The following is a 22579-nucleotide window of genomic DNA, read 5'->3' on the forward strand; positions in this document are numbered from 1 at the left end:
GTGCCTGTACAGGAGAATTTGTGTATATGGTTCTAATTGGTTCCTGAAACTTTTGTCAAGAAACCTTACTTAGCATTAAATTAATTCTGGGCAGTAATCAAGGAGCACCATTCAGTAAAACCCTTTCCTGGAAATTGGATTGCCTAAATTTACATTTCCTGTGAAAATGTCCCAATGCAGACAACAGCATAGTCTCATAGGCCCAGAGACCCCTTGTGACCTCCCTGCCACTTTCTAGTAAGAAGAATCGTTTTTTGTAACTAATGATAGCTCATCACATGCCTTTTTGCCATTCAATGTCCCTTTCAGCCAGTTCTACCCTTAATAAAATTACCTTGTGTATCAAAATTCCCCACTAACCAGGAAGTCCATTTTCTGTAAGTGGGTACCTCTCAGCCCCCCAATTTGCTCAGTTTTCCCAACTCAGACTGTTTCATTTTCTGCTTCCTTCCAGTTCAGTCTTGTGGGTCAGACACTTACTAAGCTGCTCATTGGTCCACTTTTCCAAGATGCTATGAAGAAATAACTCCACGAACATGGGTTCAAAATAACAGGTTCATGTACACATGTGTATAGACACTCAGAAAGATATGTTAACAGTTTCTTAGGGCTTAAGTGGAAGATGTATGACCATGCCATGTAAATACTTCAGGAAAGCAATTTCCAGCTTCAACGGAGAAATGATGGGAGAAGGGGCTAATTAACTGTTTCCCTTTCTGCCATTTGAACACTCAAAATAATAGCAGCTCTTTAGGCTAGCTTCTTTCCCCCATACAATGGTAAAGTATACGGGGGTCTGATATATTTTCCTCAATGGGTGGGAAAGCGGCTTGGGAAGATGCAAATTTTGAATGGGAAAATGGCAGGAAAGGGGTTGGGTTAAGCAGCACCTGCTCCTTTTGCTCTTGAGTTTCCAATAGCAGCTTGTCCGTCAAAAGAGGAGGGAAAAAAGGAAGTGGGAGGTAGGAGTCTGGAAGGGGGATAATGTAAGAGACATTAGTAACAAACCAATGAAATATTTTGGATACAGTTCTTTGAGCAAATGCAAATTACGACCAGTGAAAGGTGAAAATGTGGGGAAGGAAGTCAGTGCCCCATGCTCTTATTGGCTGGTGTTGAATGGAGCCATTAGGGCAAATATGTGGCTAAAACGTCACCTGGGTGCTAAAACTCACCCCAAGCAGTAGCAGCCAGTGGGGTGAAGTCATGTTCCTTACCTGGCTTCCCAACATGGAGTTCGCTGCCAGTAAGCAAGAGTACAGTGAAACCTCGGGTTGCGGACGTAATCCATAACATCTGCAACCCGCAGCATTCGCATCCTGAAGCGCCGTGTCTGTGCAGGCACCAGCGCGATTCAACACTTCTGCACATGAGCAAAGCACGATTTAACACTTCTGCGCATGTGCAAGCAGTGAACCCCAGAAGTAACCCGTTCCGGTACTTCCGGGTTTCCTGCATTCAGTAACCCAAAAACACGTAACCTGAAGCATCCGTAACATGAGGTATGACTGTACTTGAATGTTCACACTTAGCCATGGGTTCGTGTTACACATAAACTGGCCAGTGTGTTCCTTAAGTAGATAGGTTTTGGGTATATGCAGCGTAAAATGGAAAAATAAGCTCTGGGGCACATTGTTGGACATATTCTGCAAGCAATTCTTTTGAGTGCTATAAAATGCCATAGAACATATACTGTGTTGCTAATTTTAAAATATGAGAAGGCAAATAAACTACTCCCTAAAGTATCTTAGGTTAAGCACCACTTGGTGTCTGATTGATTTTTGTGTGTGTGTGGTTATAACATAATAATGCCCTTGGGATTTCTCAAATTGCACTTATCTAAAAGCTGCCTCTCTTTTACATTCTGCTTTGTATTTCCATTATTAATGCTTTCAGCCCTACATAATATAAAAAGGAAGAATTGTATATTTAAAAAATACTAATGACCGCTCCCCACATCAAATGGGAGGCGTTGCCAGGGGATCGGCCAAGTAGGGGGAGGGACCGCCCTGCCCACACAACAGAGGGTGGATCTTACCTGGGAATCATTAGAATTGTATATTTTAAAAAATACTAATTATATTTCTTTCTTTCTTTTTGCTTACCTTTCAAATTAAGTTTCACATATTTGTATTCCTTTTAATTTAAAGAATGTGTTTGTGTGTAATTTAGTGTGCAACTGGAGCCTTAACTTGATATGGTACAAATGCAAACGGGTAGGAAGGTTTTCCTGAATAATTGTGTTAATTCGGTTCTTAAATGTGAATTGTAAAATCAGTTTATTTATGGAATAGGTAGTCAGTGCAGCAAAGCACTAATTGTTGCCTAAGAGAATAGCCATAAATCAATAGATTTCTCATTTGAAATTCTATGAAAAGGTACTGCAAGAGTTAAGTCCCATAGAACTCAACAGGCTTGGTTTTACTAAACATACAGGCCCAAACACAACAACCCTGAGGGGTATAGGAAACAATAAATGACATGGTAACCTTTGGGGGATTGAAATGGCCACAACTTTATTGATTACAGTTGCAGGAAGGCTTTGGCTTAGGCATTGGGTATGTATCCTGGATCAGCCAAACATAACTTCCATGGCCCATTAGCCCCCATGTGGGCATATGGACAGAATCCTTCCCCTTGGGCCCCTTTACTGACTGGGGCCGATGATGCTGACCAACCAGATGCTTGGAAGGTTTTTGCCTCCGCACCTCAAGTTTGCCCAAGGCCACACTGGGCCACAGCTGCTGCTGCCATAGAGAAATTACACTGGAATTTGACCATTAATGGTTTGCCACAGATTTCTTACCTGCAAAAATTCTCTAACATTGGAGCCCAACACACGCAAGATGGTGTCATAACCAGATTCTTGACAAAACACAAAAAACATCTTCCCAAACATCTGAAGGATTTCTCCAGCGTTAAGGTCTAAAGAAAACATGAAGCATTATATACTACCTGAAGGCACTGAAGCCCCTGCAGAACCAAAAACAAATCACATTTAATACTTCCTAATCAGCACTGAGGAACATGAATGCATTGGGCTTTTAATATTTTATTGAAAGATTCCACTGTCATAGAATTCTGTGAGTTCTATTTTTGTGTACTTCAATTTTGTTTTGATGCATTTGAAACGCAAGCACCTTCTCTTTCTTTTAGCAATGAAAACTGACATTCCCAAGATGCTTGTGTGGCATGAAAAACTACAACGCAATAAATGCATTAATGCAAATCAACAAACATTGTGAACTAACTACACGTAAACTTCAGTTTTTCCTTAAATGTTAATTGGTGCTGAAGGAAATAAAGATATACTTACTAAGGACTTTGCTTGCCGCAGCAACCAAATCGTATGTTTTTGAATCATCATAAATAATTCTAACTAGAAACTGCCCTTCTTCATCCAATTGTGCCTCCCGCCTAAAACAAAGCACAGCAAAAATATAAAATAAATATATGTATGTGGGAAACATAGCCAAATAATAAATATTGCAGTTGCTTATTAGCTGAGAAGGTTCAGAGTATGCTAGGTATAAAAATACCATACAATCCACAGACAGCAATCTTAAATTATTTGAAGGCAGTCTGGAATAAACAGAGTTGGTTTTCATTTTATATCAGAAGCTAGCATACTAATTGGGACACGGGTGGCGCTGTGGGTTAAACCACAGACCCTAGGACTTGCCAATCAGAAGGTCGGCGGTTCGAATCCCCATGACGGGTGAGCTCCCGTTGCTCGGTCCCTGCTCCTGCCAACCTAGCAGTTTGAAAGCACAACAAAGTGCAAGTAGATAAATAGGTACCACTCTGGCAGGAAGGTAAACGGTGTTTCCGTGCACTGCTCTGGTTCGCCAGAAGTGGCTTAGTCATGCTGGCCACATGGTCCAGAAGCTGTATGCCAGCTCCCTCAGCCAGTAAAGCGAGATGAGTGCCGCAACCCCAGAGTCAGCCACGACTGGACCTAATGGTCAGGGATCCCTTTACCTCTACCTTTAACATACTAATTGCTCAAAACTGGAAGATGCTCCCTCAATAATACCTTGAGAAATTATTTTAATTTTACCAATTTTAAAAAGTTTGGATAGTGAAAGAGATAGTGTCTGATACTATAACAATTTTTCAATATAGAAATGAGAAATGAATAATAGTTGGATTGATTTTCTAATTTTGTAAGTATAATGAAGTCTGCAATGTACTGTTGTTCTGTCTGCTGATGAACAGATAAAAGGAAAAAATAAAGTAGACCAAGTCCCAGCTCTTTGGTACTCCTAATATCATTATCCATCCCTATCCTGTGGACAGAAAGCAGGTTTTTTTGCAGATGGAAGGCAAGTTTCTTAATTATCTCACATGGAAGATGTATGTTCAGAAACATCCAGGTTTCAGCCAACTGAAGAAGAAATGGAGCAAGAGAAACAAGTCTCGAAATGGCTGTATCCCATTTTAGCGTGTGTGTGTGTGAATAGTAATATGAGCCACCCTGCTTTTCAGGTGCTATAACACAACAGCATTCAGCCTCACCATTAAGGAGAAGTAACAGAATCTAAAACTTTCCCCAAACTACAGTATGAGGAGTTGTTTCCTTAATCACTTGGCAGTATTACAAATGTCAAGATGTGCTTAGGAGCTTCACTCATCCATATCCCAGACATTCCACATTTATCAGCTGTGCAGGGCAAGGAACTTGCATTTTTCCTAGCAGCAAAATGCTGGGGAAATGCTATTTTCCTAGAGGAGTGTTATGATGGAAAAAGACATGTTCACCTCATTGCTTATCCCATTTAAGATATATTTTCAGCCATATTATGTTCATTTTGGTCAGAAAGTACCTTTTTTATATAAAAAAAGAAAATGATACTTTTAAGAAGGCAAATGTTAAAAACAATAGCCACCATAAATGGAGTTAATTATTAACTTGCAGGCTCCTGCACCTGCTTCCATTGTTTTTTTCAACCAATAAATCAGAACACACAAGTAGCATGGCATGAAAAGCTGCAGCTTTATTTATGCAAACATTTGGGGCTGAAAGTAAGGCAAGGCAGCAATGAACCCAGAAAAACATGCCACTCCCAAAGAAAAGGAATCAGTTGTAATCATAGTAACTAACTTTTTTGTTTGAGACTGGAGCATGTAGATGCATGCCCTCTCCTCCAAACATGTTGCCCTTGGGCCTAATAAGCTCCATCAGTTATTTCATACAACTCACTTCTATGTAGTACTTGAGCATCAAAGAACTCTCATCTGACAAGCAAAAAGTTGTTATCGCTGGAAAGTACTCATCAAAAAGGAAAGATTGCTTGAGCAAATTGTCAATGGAAAAATTATTTCAGTTTCTTGGATAAAATGCTGGCCCAGAAACCATCTCAGTGAAGCCTGAGGAATTGCATGCAGAACTGCACAAATGAGCAATGCCCCAAGCAGAATAGGAATACATGTAGAAAATATAATACAATTCTATAGAATAGCTAGAATACACAAATCAGTGCTGACATATGATCTCACAAAGAATGCATGACATAAATAATTCACTGCCCTCCAAGTGTTGCCAGGAGTGTGGAATGAGAGGAGCTTCCTTTCCTTTGCGATGGGAATGTCCAGAGAGATCGTGGTTTGCAGTTTATAGGAGTTTCTCAGATATGATTTAAACAAGTGCTCACCTCTGAATATTTGCTAGCATATCATGGGCCATTGAAAACATATCTCTACATGAATTTGGTGTTATTAAGAGGTTGCGGGCATGGAGGTAGCATGTAACTGGGAAGTATAAGCAGGTTATGCTGCTACAGGCTGGCTTGCCAGGACATGGCAACTGACACTGTCAGAATGATTAACTCATCAGAATAGGCTGGACAGAACTTCTTAGAAATATAGAGTAGTATTCAGATATGTTTTACTGTGTGCATCTTTCCACACTAAAAAAAATATCTTTGTAAGAGTTGTGGACATTAGCTGTTTGTTGTTATGCCCAAAAAATAGAATAAAATGCATTGGGGGAAACAAAAGAGAAGGAATGAACAGTTATCACAAGCAGGGTGGTTATGTCTATCCTCTCTCAGTGATTCCTGAACCTTAGCAGACTGTAGACAATCTCATCCTACGTCATCACAAAGAATATGGGACTAACATATCATTTAGCCAACCCTTCATATCATTGTGTCTACTTTGGAATGAGCATCACAATGCAACGAATCAAGGGCACTGTTTCTGAAGTAGATACACACTTTCTAAATATTTTTAAATTGTGGGAACATGTACAGGGACAAGAAGCATTAATTGTTTGCAGTAAGGGTTTGCATAGATAAAAAACAATGGGGGTGTGTGTGCCAAGATCTTGCAAAATACTTAGGGCAGGCATTGCAGATTGCTGAAAGCAAACTTGTAAAGGATGACTAAACACATCTGCTTTCCACACAATCACGCACACATATGATTTCCCTTCAACGATCCTATCTAGTCCATGGATTAGAGTGATCAAGGGGGAAGCATTTGTGTGTGTGCGCGCGGCAGGAACAGGAGGGAGTTAGCATTTTTGGGCAAAGGGTTGCATCTCCTTCTGGAGGCTATGTGCCAAAGTGGGTGTGGCTCCCCCATGTTCTAACACACACACATCAGGACATCAATAACAGGACACACACAAACACACACATGTTCAACTTCCTTTCCACCCCACCACCATTTTCTCATTATACCATCTGGGATACAGAATAAGTCCAATGCAAGACCAGGTGGCTGTGAGACTTCGGTTGTGAGCAACATAAATAAAAAAAACTTGGTCTTAAATTAAAATACATTTACACTAGTTAAGTATGGCTATAATAGTACTAGCATTCTGTTTATGTGTAAAATGGCCCACAACAGATATTCAATGGCTAAACCCAGCAAAGCCTTTAATTTTTATTTCATGTACTGTCTGCTTTGGACTTTCCATGGGAAAAAGCATTTTTGTTTGTTTTGAAATACATTGCAATCTTTCTGAAAAGCTACTCTTGGGAACATGGTGCAATTCCCACTGATTATAATAGGAATTGCAGACTAAAATGCCAATCTGGCCAGTTGGCTCATGTGGTCCTGTTGATATTAATGCATTGGAGCAGTTATGGATATATAATCATAAGAAATTGAGAGGGATAAGTCGAGATATTGTGCACAACAGAGTGTTTTATTCAGGCCTGAAGAGAGTTTTCAAAACCTTGCTTGGCCACAACCACATTGTATCTCTGGTATTTGGTTCACTCGGGATTAAAAGCAGACTCACTGGGGGCAAGAGTGGACACTTCCAAGGGCAGAAGAGGAGAAGGTGATTCTTGTCAATCTCTCCTTCTCCCTGAAGCCCCCAGTAACTCTTGAAAATCTCCTCTGTATGATTGGGATACCCCTAGAACAGTCTGACAGATGATGGAAGGAGCAGCAGGGAACAATCTATGAAAAGCATCTCCTCCCTGGGTCCTACTTCCATAGGGAAGCTCTAATGGATCTTGAAGCCATTTGCAATGAAAGGAGCCATTGAACCTGCAGAAGGGGAAGTCTGGATCCAAACCTAAAAACTGTATTACAAAGAGAATATTAGCAATATTACCACATGAAAAGATACATGAAAAAAGCTTACCATAGAAAGTAAGGCTGAAATCTCAAAATAGAAACTTTTGTGGGGGTCATAGTCTTCTGAGATTTCATCCATACTTTTCAATGCAAAATATCCTCAAAAGTTAGTGATAACTGTGGTGAAATATTGGAATCCTTATACACTGAGGTAATAAGATCAGTAACTGTGATTGTCTTAAGATGCTGGTTCAAAACTACCCTTGGGCAGTAATCTTTGGAAAACTCCCATCTGCAGCTGAGGTTGGTTTCTCATAAAGTTCATCCAGTATAGTAGCAAGCTTTTAATGTCTACGTGTGGGAGGTTTTCTTTTAAAATGGCTGCCAAGTCAAACAACTAGAAAAACAATGTGATTTATGATTGGTGTCATCTTTCTTTTCAAAACAGGGTGTGCTTCAGTGCTTAACTAGATTAAAGTACAAAAAACCCAGTAAATGTATATGGAAGGGGGAGGGAGCTTAACAACAGCTCTAGAAAGGCGAACAAAGGAGTTTAACTCCAGATCTCTGTACATAATCAACTTGTCTTTTGAAAACACATCTATTTTTGAGAATATACTATGTTATTATGATAACCGTGCTGTAACTAAATACAATGTATTGGCTCTCCACAATGTACAAAATATCTGCCAAGTATTAGACTATATATATAGTGAGGTATTAATTTACAACCATTAATAAATAGTTCACAACTCTTTTCAACCCCTGTAATGCTTTTATATGTCACAAGAACATGAGAATGAAAAAAGTAACAGGAACTGATTGTTTTCATAATTGCCTTCTAGTTTGCAGAACGTATCTGCTAAAACGCTAATAGGAATTAGCCATTAAAAGGACACAGGACTAGCAAGGCCAAGAGTAATTAGGCATCTTGCAGACCACGTCCAACTCATCAAGGCATTTTCTCTTGGCCCCCACTCTCCACAGCGGGGGGGGGGCAAGAATTGTTCATTTAGCTTTGAGGATTTGGAGACAACAGAGTTCAGTTGCAAGTTTGGATATGCAGCATAATTTCACTATGTGCAAAAAGGATGACTTCAGGTTTCAATCCTAAGTACATACCCTGGGAAATAACCTAATGAGACATACTCCTTCTCCACATCATTTGCTCAGCATCCAACCACTTTTTCTCTCGTTGCCCAGGTGATTTTGCTGCTTGAAGCAGAGCTCCAAATGGCAACCCCCACAGCCAAGATAAACTTTCAAAAGTTCAAACATCACTTTCTACCTTCACCTGTTCCCTAAATTTTATCACACGTAGCAGACTGTTTCTTCTTACTGTATGATAGGGCTGTCCTCATTTTCTTCCAATTTATCTGATCTCTCCCCTACTTCTAGATGTTTTGAAGCTTACTCTGGAAAATGCAGAGAAAGCATGAGGGTGTTTTATCTGCTGGAGGTTACATGTTCACATAGTGGTCATGATCTCCTCTCCAGAAACCATCACGCTTGTGCATTTGTACTAAGGCAAGGTCTGGATTAGCATTACATGTAAATCAATTTGCAGAACTCACTTCAATGGACACAATTCAGACAAAGCTAAGCTCATTTAAGCTGTATTGAAGTCAGTGGGAGAGCTTTAAAATATGTGACCAACTCTCACATTGTAAATATGGGACATAAAAGTTCTTAACTTTGGTCGGATGAAATCATGCCGGGGGGGGGGTGAAAATACCATTTTCAGCTGAAGTCAAGCCACTCTGGTTGTTTTACTGTAAAGTAAAACTTTACTGCAAGTATCCAAACACACAAATAAGATCGCAATATAATTTTTTTGCTGTACAATTGTCAAACTTCAGAGCTTGCAGTGTTTCTCCTTACTGTGATTTATGGTTATGTTAGAAGCTTTTCAGTCTTGTGACATATAACCTTGACATTTTATCTATAATACATTTCCTATTCACTATGAAACTCCCTACAATAAATGTTTAATATAAAGAGGAAGAGCTCATTTGTAGCAATGCTCCCAAGAGGGCAGTTGCAACATAGAATGGCTACAATGTAAGAAGGGTAAAAGAAAGTGCTACAAACTTCATAGATGTGAATATATTCAAGCTTCCCTGGAAAAACGTACGTACTATGCTGCCATGAACAATTAAATATAGCACAGAACTGTATTCCCTTGCAATTAAACTTTTCCTGCGTATGTGTATGGCACTTAAAACACGTTATTAAAAAAAAATAAAAATCCAAGGTTGCTTTTATATGTCAGGCATTGTTTCTGTTGGGCTTTTTGCCACTATTGTGTGTAAGTAGCCCTTGTTGTTCAACAGATACTATCATGCAGCCATTTCAAATCAGGTTTCTAAAAAGTCACCTCAATTCAGATTAATGTTCACCTCTGAGTAAACCCCAAACAGAGCCAGATGCATGCATGTAACATAACCTCATGTGTTACAGACTGGCTGCCAGAAGAATCCAAACTCACCACATTGGCCGAATATATTTGGATCTCACTGACTTACCAACAGCATGGTAATCCAGAAGGCAAAACGATGGAGGCACAGCACTTAGAGGTCATCAACCATGGGAAGATATGGAATTTGAAAAACTTTAACGTTGGTCACTTAAGGTCTCTCTCTGGGTTCACATTGTGAAATATTGGGTGATCTCTGTATATAGTGTGCTGGAGTACGATACCAGTGCTAACACCATAACAATAACACACGTCTAAAGGTTAGTCATTCTGTTACAAAAAAGGTTTCTTTTCCTGCCATCCCAACGCAACTGTTCCAGACCTTCCTCAGCATGTTGCTGCAGCCAAGGCACTGAGTTTCCACATGGACAGCTTTGGCACAATTCCCCACTTGAAGAAGCTCACACTGGGCAAATAGGTCTGTCAGCCTAACTGATCTCAAAGTGCTGTTGCAAAGTTAAAATACATATCTCTGCTCTGAGCTCCTATGAAGAATGGAATGCAATAATCTATATATATATATAGATTTAAATAAAACACCAGTTTAGCATCATCAAAAAGGAAAGCAAAAATAGGGCTATCCACTGGTTAGCATCACCAAGGTGCAGAGTAGAGTGAGCTGCCCACGACATGTCACCATCGTTTTCTTGCTTACTAGAGGAACAAACTGCATTCATTCATTTCTGTGAGAAAGTAAAGTGCTGCATGTCTGGATGCTTTTGCGATGAGAACAAAACTTGACCTCTTCTCAACACTGGGCTCCCCAACTTCAATGAAAAGGACACCTCAATGGGCAGGGAGCACAGAAGCCCAATGGATTGCAAGCCTGCATTCCTCATCTGCCAAAATGGCAGGCATTTTGCTTGCAACTAAAATATGAGAGTAAAGCCTGAATTCTACATGGCAGACACATACTGGAGATCACAGTGTGGCCCTGAATCGATGCCATGGGTGACTCTCCATAAATACCACTTGGGGAATTATGCTGACAAAAGCAAAGGATGGCAGGGTTTCAGTACCTGCCATATTGTGTAGGAGAGGGGAATTCAACTTCTATCAGTTTGATATGACAAACTGCACCAGCCAAAGCTCCCTTTACAGAATTGTTAGAGCTACAGAAGCCCTGTTCTCTTTCACCTCCAGTTTCCCCACTGGTAGGTCAAACACAAGGTCATATATGTTTCATAAGCTGGGTGTATTGCCGGCCTCATTCTTAAAGGTTCTGTAAATATTGTAAACATTCAGTTAGTGGAAAAAATTATGAGTAACAAAATTAAATAAAAATGGGAATCTGTCCAAGGAACTGACTTTCTGCATAAAGTAAATAGTTCTATTTATAACACTCAGAATGCATGGCTATTTTTGCTGGTTCTCTGGACTGTGCATGAGTGTGCTTAATGTCGGCTTTCAAAATCATATAATCTATTGATTATTTTTAAAAATCAGATGTAACATATAAAATAAACTGTGTGTTAACATTCCAAACACACATTAGCTTCCTTTATAAAACAAATTAATTTAAAAGAATGCTTCATTAAAGAAAAGAAGAGAAGAGGAGGAGGAGGAGTTTGGATTTGATATCCCGCTTTATCACTACCCAAAGGAGACTCAAAGCGGCTAACATTCTTGTTTCCCTTCCTCCCCCACAACAAACACTCTCTGAAGTGAGTGAGGCTGAGAGACTTCAGAGAAGTGTGACTGGCCCAAGGTCACCCAGCAGCTGCATGTGGAGGAGTGGGGAAGCAAACCCAGTTCACCAGATTACAACTCCACTGCTCTTAACCACTACACCACACTGGAAACCATATTTATGACTCTTCTGTAATAATAGTAATCAGTCTGCAAACATGGTGAATATAGGAAGAGCCTGGTGATGAAGCCAATGGCCCATCTGGCCCAGCCCCCTGTTCCTGCTGTGGTCAACTAGAAGCCAATGAGAAGTGCAAAACCAGGGCCTGAGTGCAACTGCACTTTCTCCACCAGTGGTTCCTAGCAACTGGTTTTCAGAAGCACACTACCTCTAACATTTGATGTAGAAGCTCACCATTGTGGATAATTGGCATTGGTAGCCTTAATTATCCATGAATTTGTCTAACCTTTTAGAGCCATTAAGCTGGTGTCCATCACTACCTCTTGTAGGAGTGAATTCTATAATTTTATACACACTGCATAAAGAACTTACTTTCATCTGCCCTGACTCTTCTAACATTCAGCTTTATGGGATGTCCCCAGGTTCTAGAGTTATGAGAGATAAAAAACTTCTCTGTCCACTTGCTCCACCATGCATACACACTCTTTCATGACTCATCTTACACTCCTTTTCTCTAAATTAACCCCCCCCCCAAATGATGCTGCTTTTCCTCACAGGGAAGTTGCTCTATTCCCTTGCTCGTTTTTGTTGCTATTTCCCAACACTGCCAAGATGCTTTCTGAGGTGAAGCAACCAGAACTGTACACAGTATTCCAAGTGCAATCACGCCACAGATTTGTATAATGGCATCACGATACTGGCATTTTATTTTCAACCCCTTTCTTCATGATTCTGAGCATGCAATTTGCCTTTTTCACATCTGCTGCACACTAGGTTGACATTTTTATTGAGCTCTTCACTATGACCCAAAGTCTCATTCCTGGTCCAACACCACCAAATTTTCATGAGCATCGAAAATTTAGCTCTCTCTCTTTTTGTCCCAGTGTGCAGCACTTTAAACTTGCTTACACTCAGTCAGAAGAATCTTTTTGAAGCTCTTCACTACCCCTTTTGGTTTAATCCACCCTACACAAATTTTCTACCTCACTGCTCATTTATGAACAAGTCCCAGTATCCACCCTTGGGTGACTCCACTTTCTACAATAATCCTTCCAATTGGGAAAACTGTCCATTTATTTCTACTCTCTGCTTCCTATTTCTTAACCAGATACTGAGCTAAAAGATAGCCTTTCCTCTTATTCCACAACTGCTAAGCTAACTCAGGAAATCTTTGGTAAGGTATTGTGTGTGTGTGTGTGTGTGTGTGTGTGTAAAGCTTTTTGAAAGTCTAAGCAGATGGTGTGAAGTGGATCACCTCTATCTATACGCTGGTTGACAGTATCAAAGAACTCTAATAGGTTACCAAGAAAGGACTTCAGCAAGACTTGTTCTTCTATATGTTTGAGAGTTTTGTCTTTGTTAATACAGTACTTTTCAGCAGTTTTCCTGAAAGAGGCATTAATTGGCCTGTAATTTCTGAGGTCCCTTCTAGTTTTCAGGTATAGAGGCTGATCTTAGGAACAAGCTACAATTTTTTGTTAGAAGATCAGCAATTTCACATTTGACTTCTTTAAAAACTCCTGGGTAGATACCATCTAGACCCAGCAGTTTGTCTTTTTTGTTTTTTAAGGCCTATAATTTCCATCTATTGTAACCATTATTTGCCTCAGTCCCTTAGACTCTCTTCCCCTGAAAGTCATCTTCCAGTGTGAAGACAGAGGCATGCAAGAAGCCATTCAACTTCTTGCAATCTACTTACATTTCTTCAGCTAACTTTTGATTCCATATCATCCCAAGATGGAACTGTTTTCCTGGTCAGTCTACAGCTACTAATGCATGCAAAGATTTCTTGTTTGTGTGGTCTTTGTTTTAGCAACGTGCTCCTCAATTTTTAGTTTATATTCCCTTATTGTCTACTTGAATTTCTTTTGCCAAACTTTGTGTTCCTTTTTGTTCTCCTCATTTGGAAAAGATTTCCATTTTCTAAAGGAAGCCTTCTTGCCACATGGTGTATTTTATCTTTTTCAATATCAGAAAAATGCAAAGTGACACTTGGAAAAAATTCATCCAACAAAACACACAGGTTCATAGCAAGGCTTTGTGTGGAATATTTATTTTAATTCTTGGTGATTGAAAACATTCAACCAATGAAGCAAAGCTGTTTCCCTACACCAATATCTTACCATAGTGTATAACATGTAGGGAATTGTGAATTATTTTTTTATTAAGGAGCGGGAGAAGGTGTTGAACAATGATATAAAACGTTCACAGTTTACCATGATTAAAGAATGAATTACCATGCCTGAACCAAAACAAACATGTTTTTTAAAAGTTTATTTTAATGTGCTAAAAGGAAGTTTTGAGAGGCTGCTGGTAGGTAAACCTTTCAATCTCATGCACCCCTTTCTGGGCAAGAGTGTTTTCATCCCAAATTTCATTGAACCAACTGTCCTGATTCAGAGCTTCATAAATGCTGCTATGAACAAGAGACCAGCTGTGTAGATATAGGTTATCTCAAACTCTATTGCTGTATACTGTTTTGGGATTTCTAGTTAAAAGACATATATAAATTATATGAAATGAATAAATCAAGTGATAGGGATGGAAAAATATTCACCTTGTTAGCTACGTGCTTTAAAATCTAGTAATGCTACATAAGAATTTATTTGTACAGTTTCTATTCCCGTATAAATTCCCAAGTACTGAATGTGGACTCTTTAAAAATATATATATATATATATATATATATATATATATATATATCCACAGTCGTGGGAAAATAGGGGGAGGGGATCCTGATCTGTGGGAGAGTCAACTGTATGAATCCATCAATTCCTTCTTTGCCCATGATAAACTGCAAGAACTGGATAGTTGGCAAAATATCCCCTATTAATATGCTCATGGGTAAGACTGATTAGACAGATAAATGTAAAGTTTAACACCTTAACCCTAACAGATGCTCACTAGTAGCTAATTAAGTCAAGCAAGAGCAGCTCTTTACAGTCTGTACAAGTTAAAAGCTAGATAGCCATTTAGTACATGGCTTGTAGCCCCATGGAGAGTTCTCTTACAGTGAAAATACAGGAGGTTGCCAAACTGTGGGTATTTATAGCAGGTTTCTTGTGCTACAGGATCAAGTCAGGTGCAGCAAGCAAATAAAGCTCAGCTGCTTAAAAGCACTCTTTGTTACAGACATCCAGAAGCAGAATGGGGTCAACAAGCACTTCTAAAATGTGAATGAATTTGATGCTTCTAGGGCAGTGTGACCCATCCAGAATGGGCAACCCAACCTCTTCAAAACTGCATGTTAATATAATGCTGAACACATTAATATTACGTAATGGAAGCTATTAGCAACTGTATGTTCTCTGGCTCAGTTTTCATCTGATCATAGCCTCCAGGTACTGGCTTAGAACTACCAATAATGCTTCTGGATCAAGACAGCAACAAAAATACTTGGTGTCATCAGCATACTGATACCACATTCCGAATTTCTGAATGATGCCACATAAGATACATCACCTGTTGTGAAAAAATAGAGGCTGTAAATGCAGTCCTCCCCAAGTCCAACTTAGCTATTTGAATTTCATGTACCAACACAGAGGGAAAGAGGAATATTTCCCCTGCCCTTGCTGTTAGTTTTTACACATTGTGATTCTGCAAAGAATTTTGAACCTCTGAACATGGTTCAGAAAGAACCCAACGACTGATGGTATCAACTGAGCTCTTTAAGACTGCAATCCTATACACACTTACCTGTAAGTCTCGCTGAAATCAATGGTGCTTAGCTCTGAATAGACATATATAAGGTTGCAGTGCACATCTTTAAATGTTCAAAGTTTAAGTATTTAAAGTATTAAAAGTTTAAAAATGGAATTAACCACATTAATTTAATCAATCTTTTATTGCTGAGGAATCAGAAAATGTGGCTCCTTTGTTACACCCTAGCAACTTTTCTAGCCATTATGGACATGACTGATTAGTTAATATACCTGTTTAGTAAAAATAATTACAAGTCAAGGAAGACCACAGGTAATATTCTTTTCCAAAGAGCAAAAATATGCATTATATTGAGCCTAGATATACATTTTCATCTTTTTTGGCTAACTGCTACAATGAAATGCAATTTAAATCTACTTTCTTTCTGCCACAGAGAAGAAATGAATTGTTCTATTGATGTATTCTGGATGGATTATTCATAGCCATTAAAACTGCATTTAAGTTGGGCACAAAGTAAAAGACTACAGGCAAAAATCCTACTCACTCTTCCAGTGCGTGCAGATAAATTATGCTGGGGAGTAGTAAATGGAGCAGTTTTTTTAAAATTCAGCTGAAACACAGTGACTTCTATAGTCCCACCAAAAATACCCCTTTGTAGATGAGAATTGTAACAATATTATAAACATCAGAAATTGAATAGTTTTTGTATCTTTTTAGTATCCTTTAGCATCTTTGAATTATCAAATATGCAAGATGCCAGTCACAAGAAAGGGAGCTTCTCCCCACGCAAATAAATTGCAAATGCAGGGAGCCAAATCCATTTTGGACAACAATGGGGGCCTGAAGGCTAAAGCTTCTGACTCCCGTGTGAGGGTTCTGATACAAATTCCTCCCCATGTGTTTGCAATTTACTCTAAGAAAGCCATTCACACAACTGAGTGGAAGAGCAAACTTTCACTTGTGTAATGGGACTTCTCCTACCTCTGCAGTCAATCCCTCCCCCAACCCTCTGGAGAAGATTGCAGGGGATACGCAGGCAGGAATCCTTTCCACCAACAATGTCTGTTCCATTGGTTGATAAACACTGTTGTATTTCCTCCATAGTTCGGAGATTGCTGCAGCATACAGATGAGTATACTCTAGTAAATAGGAATTAGATATGCTGTCACACTTTTGCATAGCTGTCAACTTTTCCCTTTTCTTGCGAGGAATCCTATTCAGAATAATGGAATCTCCCTTTAAAAAAGTGAAAAGTTGACAACTATGCTTCTGTCAATTTCTGTGTGCTTCTAAAACATTTGAGACACGTCGTGTAAGAAAGTTCTCAAACCTTCACACAAACCCCAAATGCACATCTTACTGCAGAGCATCACCTTGTCATCTACATATTGCTGAGGTTTGTACAAAACACAGTTAGTTGTGTTAGCAAGTCTTGGAAAATCTAAACACAGAACTCTTTTGCATTTTCAGCAGAAGCAAAATGTTTTCTATGTATAGAAGCCTAAACCTACAGACTATTACAGCTGGGCAAATTTCCCCAAGTTCCTAAAGACTAAATATGACAACTGTACTTTAACAAGCTACAAAGATCCCATCATACATATCTCTGTTATTTTGGGAAGTGAGCAGGAGAGGATGCTAAATCACTTTTTATTACCATTACATTTTCACTGTGGTCAGATTTATTTTTTAATGAAGAGAATTGATTGCTTGCCCTTATCACTTAAAAAGGCATGAAAACAAAATTCAACATATAGTGGTACCTTAGTTTACGAACTTAATCCGTTCTGGAAGTCCGTTTTTAAACCAAGGCGTGCTTTTTCATAGCAGCGGGGGACTCAATTTACAACTGGAACACACTCAACAGGAAGAGGAACATGTTCTGCTTCCATGGCAAAGTTCACAAACCGAAACACCTACTTCTGGGTTTTCAGCGTTCTTCATCCAAGTTGTTCATAAACTAAGCTGTTCTTGAACCAAGGTACCACTGCATTACGATAAGTGGTAAATTAAGCTAGTCTCAACTGGTGCCAAGTAAGCAGTGTGCACTATTCTGCAACTTTAGGCCAAAAATAACAGATACTGGTACCAAATATGCAACAGCCCTAGAATCTACATGGAATCAGGGCCATTCCTGAGTATGATGAGTTTAGGACTACCAAAGTATTAGGTCTACTCATGTTCAAATAATACATGCAAGGGACGCATGCTCTGCCCCCACCCCAAAAAAATTACATCTGCTTCACTCCCAACATTCACATGATGATTTTGAACATGCTTAGAATCCTCCTTCACATCTTTGTGCATTTAGAAGTGGAGCTACCAACAGGATTAAATGTATGTGACAGGGCTGGTGCATGCAGCCCTGGTCTCCTTTCATGTGTTCTTTGAATACATGCAGACCAATTATCTGAAGAGGACTTTCAGATAGTTGTATCCAACTAAGTTCTACACAGAGTAGACACACTGAAATCAATGGCTCTAAGTTAGTCACTTCCTGGTTTAACTATATTTTAAGTTGTCTGACACATAGACATGGCAGGAGAAGGAACATATGAAGATAGCTTACTGAAAAAAGCTAGTTAGGACAAGATGGGATCTCTTTGCTGGCCATGTTTCATGGTCAAAAAGAGCAGAGTACCAAATGAAATGAAATCTTCAGGGATTCTGTTATGAAACTCAACCCTGGATGCTACTGCTCTAGCCAAACCTGATTGCTATGTCTCCGAGTGTTTCTTGGCAGAATGGTTGTTCTGTGGTTTCACACATCTGGATTTAATCTGTTTTCTGGACCTTTGCTTGCATGCCTTTGATCTTGATGTGGCACTTCTTGACTATGGCTAACTATGTCCAGCTAGAAAATTCTAGGAGAAATTCTAGCCTTTGATCCAGCTACATCCTGATGCAGTGAGATCAGGTGGACTATAAATATGAAGATATAAATAAACGTAGTTTTGTCATGAACTTCCATATATAACACTTCAAAGACAGAGATACACTGATATTCCTTCTTTTAAAAATATGGTTTTACATCATGGAAAAGGTTCGAGGGGGGTGGCAATCAAGTGGTGTATAATTTTTTATGAATAAGATAAATAAAAATTTATTTGCAGCCAGATCAAGTCTAGAAGAAGCCATCAGAGTTCTTAATTACCAGATGTGGTCAGGTAGAAGAGAAGGAACAAAGAATGAATCTGGAGAATACTGAAGTTATTCCATACAGAGACAGCCATCTTGGTAATGGGACCCTATTGCTAGTAAATCAGATGTGCTTTTGGACTCCATAAGCACAAGTAATGGCACTATAAGACCAAATGACTTTCCAGCTCTTGAGGACAATGGGCCAGGGAACCTCTAGACCAGGAGTTGTCAACCTGGTCCCTACCACCCACTAGTGGGTGTTTCAGGATTCTAGGTGGGCAGTAGGTATAAAAAGGTTGACTACCCCTGACCTAGACTGTGACTTAACTTAATAGTTGCATGAAGAATCATTTCTACATTGTGGGGTTTCTCCCATCACTAAATGGAAATTTGAGAGAGACCATTAAGGCTAAGAGACAGTGGAGTGAGAGTACAAATTAAATTTACTAATTGATAAAAACTAACTAAGCTGCAACTTGGCTACAGACATTTAATATGAAATAAAATTTGGTATCATCATCTGTGTGTGTGTGTGTGTGTGTGTGTGTATCCATCTATCTGTGTGCACACAGAGATAAAATTCTTGCTTTATTGTAATTTTGAGGTAAGTAACTCTGGTACCATGATGTAAGTCCTAACAGTCAGTTTGAACATGATGTATAAGGAGTGGCTGTTATAGATTTTTTTTAAGTACATTTTTTTATTTCTGCCTTAGGGGAAAAAATTCTTTGTTAGCATCAATATAGTATATGTTCTTGTGGTTGGTCATGTCTGAAGCCTGAAAACTGCATTATTTTGAGAATTTTAATGAAACTTAGGCTACACATCTACCTGGAAGAAAGCCCCACTGAATTACTGTTACTTCGGAGAAAACATACATAGGATTGTATTGTTATTTCTTATGCTAATGACAGACTTAACCAGCTGAAAATTTTATCATATTATCAACTGTAATGACTACATTCAGCTATAGCCAAATGGACATCTCTGTGCATTCCTTCCAAGAATTAAGGTAGCATAAATCAAATCTAATTTATACCAGGCTTAGCTCAAATTTAGTTAAGAAAACTGAAGTATATATCAGAAACATGTCAGTTCTTGGCAGGAATTAAAGCCATACACACTACTTCATCACTATTACAATTCACGTCAAGAAAATGAGAGTACAAGAGTTAGAGACTACATATTAGAAATATACAGCATAGTTCACTTACTGCAGGGGGGGAAATAATCTCTCAAAGGTGCTTATTCAGCACACTGCTCACAGCTACAAGAATACATAGGTGTTATGCTATCACAAGAGAAATTCATTTGCCTTGTCTGCCAAAGTGAAATGTGAGAAAGAGGGGCACAGTAAATAGCATATAAATGCTATTAAATATAATAAATAATAAATACGGTGTGTTTCTTTTGCTCTTGTCCTGACTCCTGCACAATCTGGCAAAATCCTTCCATCTTCTCTCCATAATTCCTTCTCTTTCACCTCACCTTCAGTGTCAGGAGCCTGACGATTTTTGATAGATTGTTAACTGCGCTTTATGAAGGAGGGTGGGAGCAGTCTGACTTTAGGAAGCAAGGTTTCCAACTGGATCGCCATGCAAATCAAGGGCAAGCTTGGCAGAATCAGGGAAGCATGTGATGGAGCAGTATCCACCTATTCTTTCCCCTCTTCTGAAGAACCTCTGTAAGTAGAAGCAGTCATTTGGTGGAACTGAAACAGGAGGACATGAGGCTGCATACACATGGTTTTTTCTAGACTCAATGGAGACTGAGTGCTTGTTTTTCCTACATAGTCCACACACAATCTTGCATAGTTTGCCCCTGAAATGCACTTACTGAGAAATGAGTTTCGTTCTGAAAATAAAAGCTCACTGCAGATTGCCCCACAGTGTGTCCATTTGAAAGCAAATTAAGGCTATGGGTCTCGGCATCGAGAGATGGGCCAAAGGCATTTTTGGTGGGCATAAACCAAGATGTTGTGGGTGGGCCTATACCAAGACTGCAATCACCAGTTCCTTCTTCGTTTACCGGGGGTATGCGTAAGGAGGAAAAGGCATGGATAATCTAATCAAGGTGAGTGTTATAAAATGTATATCAAGTAATCACATCACCCTTGTTGCCAGCAGCCTCTAGCTCAATTTTGATTGAAAGCAGCACATTCTGAGGATCAGAATGATTTCAGACTGAGAAGAACTACAGTTATATCTCCGCTTACGTATCCTTCTGGATACGTAAACTTCGGGATGCGAACGCGGCAAACCCAGAAGTATTTTACTGGGTTTTGTAGCGCACATGCGCAGAAGCACTAAACCACACTGCACGCATGCACAGAAGTGGTCCTCTGGTTGCGAATTCCTCGGGATGCAACCAAACCTCTGGAATGGATCCCATTCGCAACCGGAGGTACCACTGTACATTTTTCTGCTACAAACGTTAGTATGTATGGAACTGTATGGGAATAGGAATAGCACTTCCTATTTGCTTTTTTTAAAAAAAAAAACCTTTCTCTCTTCACCCCCTGCCTCTCTCTTGCAGGATCATGATTGATAAATGGAGTCTGCTGAGATTCTGGGAAGGCAATAAAAGCACTGGGATGGCGTAATTGCTCTTCCATTCCTCTTTACCATCCCTTTGGATGAAAAAAAAAGTGAATGTGAGCAGAGTAGATTTGAGAGAGGATGTATCACTTAAGTTCTTCTCTTTGACACACTTTCCTTGCATGATACTTAAAGTAAGCTGATATTTTTGTAAAGCAAGGTTGGCCCCCTGGACTGACTGTGCTATAGTGGCTGACTGGTATTAGACATGCATTCTGCACATGACCAAAGGCACTGATTAAATACAAAATGGTGATTCTGAGAAGCTAGATGCATCTGTGTGTGAATTCAAGATTACGTGTTTATTTAAAAAACTATTTCTGTATCACTGTTCATAAAAAAATTCAGGGCAGTTTATAACAACTTTACATAAAACCATACAATAAATATCATGTAAAAAATTAAATTCAGAAATCAACAAACCATGGTGGGAAAATGTATTCTTAATTGTCTGCATGAGGCTGATGGAATAAAAAAGTTGTCAGCATCTGGAACAGGTAACTTGATGGACATGGGAACCACCCATCGAAAGAGCCTCTATCTTCGCAGAATTCAAGCAGGTTATTGGCCCTCATCCATTCGACCATTGCATTTAGACACCAGCCCAGAGCTTTCACAGCCTCTGAGTCAGATGTTATGGAGATGTAAAGTTGTATGCCATCAGCATACTGATGACAATGTGCTCCAAAATTCCATATTTGTTCACTGTTTCAGTATATGCTTCTGAATGATGTCAAAGAGGTGTTTTTGTTTTAAATTCAGTAATGGGGAAATGGAGATCATTCTTGGGAATTAATACAAAGAACAAATCTGCAAGGCTGTGCAGATAGCATAATGCATATAGCACAAGAATACCTCTTCACCCTTATATATGCATAGCAAACTCACGCTTTCAATTACTCATCTCACATTTAAAAGCCCTTTTCAATTTCTGTGAACTGTGCAACCTACATGGAAGGGAATGTGGATTTGATTGAAAAGCATCCTCTTATATGCTTATATTGTCTTGGTGCTAATCTTCAACACTCACAAAACATGTGTGAAATCAGAGAGGTTGCTGAAGAATAATTTACAGGCCAGTTCTATGAAGAGCCCACAGTAAGATAATAATCATGATCAGAACCAACTCAAACATCATTAAGCTTTCAGATTCTCCCAAACTCTTTTTTTGTGTGTATATTAAACAATGGAAGCCCCTGCTTTTTAAACGCACGCAAATACGGCTCCCCGTTTTGCTTTTAAAAACTTCAAGAAGAGTTCCAGAGACCCTGCAATCCTTGTGTTTATGACCTTTCCTGTGTTTTTGATAAGTAAGGTATGAGTTTACTGTGACTTTTCAAGGCGTATTTTCCTTCTCAG

The 22579-nt window shown here is 39.2% G+C and overlaps 1 protein-coding gene and 1 long non-coding RNA gene across 2 annotated transcripts in view; one reads left to right on the top strand and one right to left on the bottom strand.

Annotated features, from left to right (window-relative positions):
• The window catches only part of LOC309349509, a 362599-nt gene that overhangs the window by 172825 nt on the left and 167195 nt on the right, over positions 1–22579 (top strand). The window lies entirely within an intron of this gene.
• The window catches only part of GUCY1B1 (guanylate cyclase 1 soluble subunit beta 1), a 43539-nt gene that overhangs the window by 19517 nt on the left and 1443 nt on the right, over positions 1–22579 (bottom strand). The window contains exons 3-4 of the mRNA XM_081875338.1: positions 3317–3417; positions 2807–2925 (exon numbers count right to left, since the gene is read on the bottom strand). Coding sequence (XP_081731464.1) covers positions 2807–2925; positions 3317–3417 — 220 coding nt within the window. The remainder of the gene's footprint in view (positions 1–2806; positions 2926–3316; positions 3418–22579) is intronic.

Source organism: Podarcis erhardii, assembly GCF_964252035.2.
Source record: "Podarcis erhardii genome assembly, chromosome: 9".
Taxonomy (NCBI): Eukaryota; Metazoa; Chordata; class Lepidosauria; order Squamata; family Lacertidae; genus Podarcis; species Podarcis erhardii.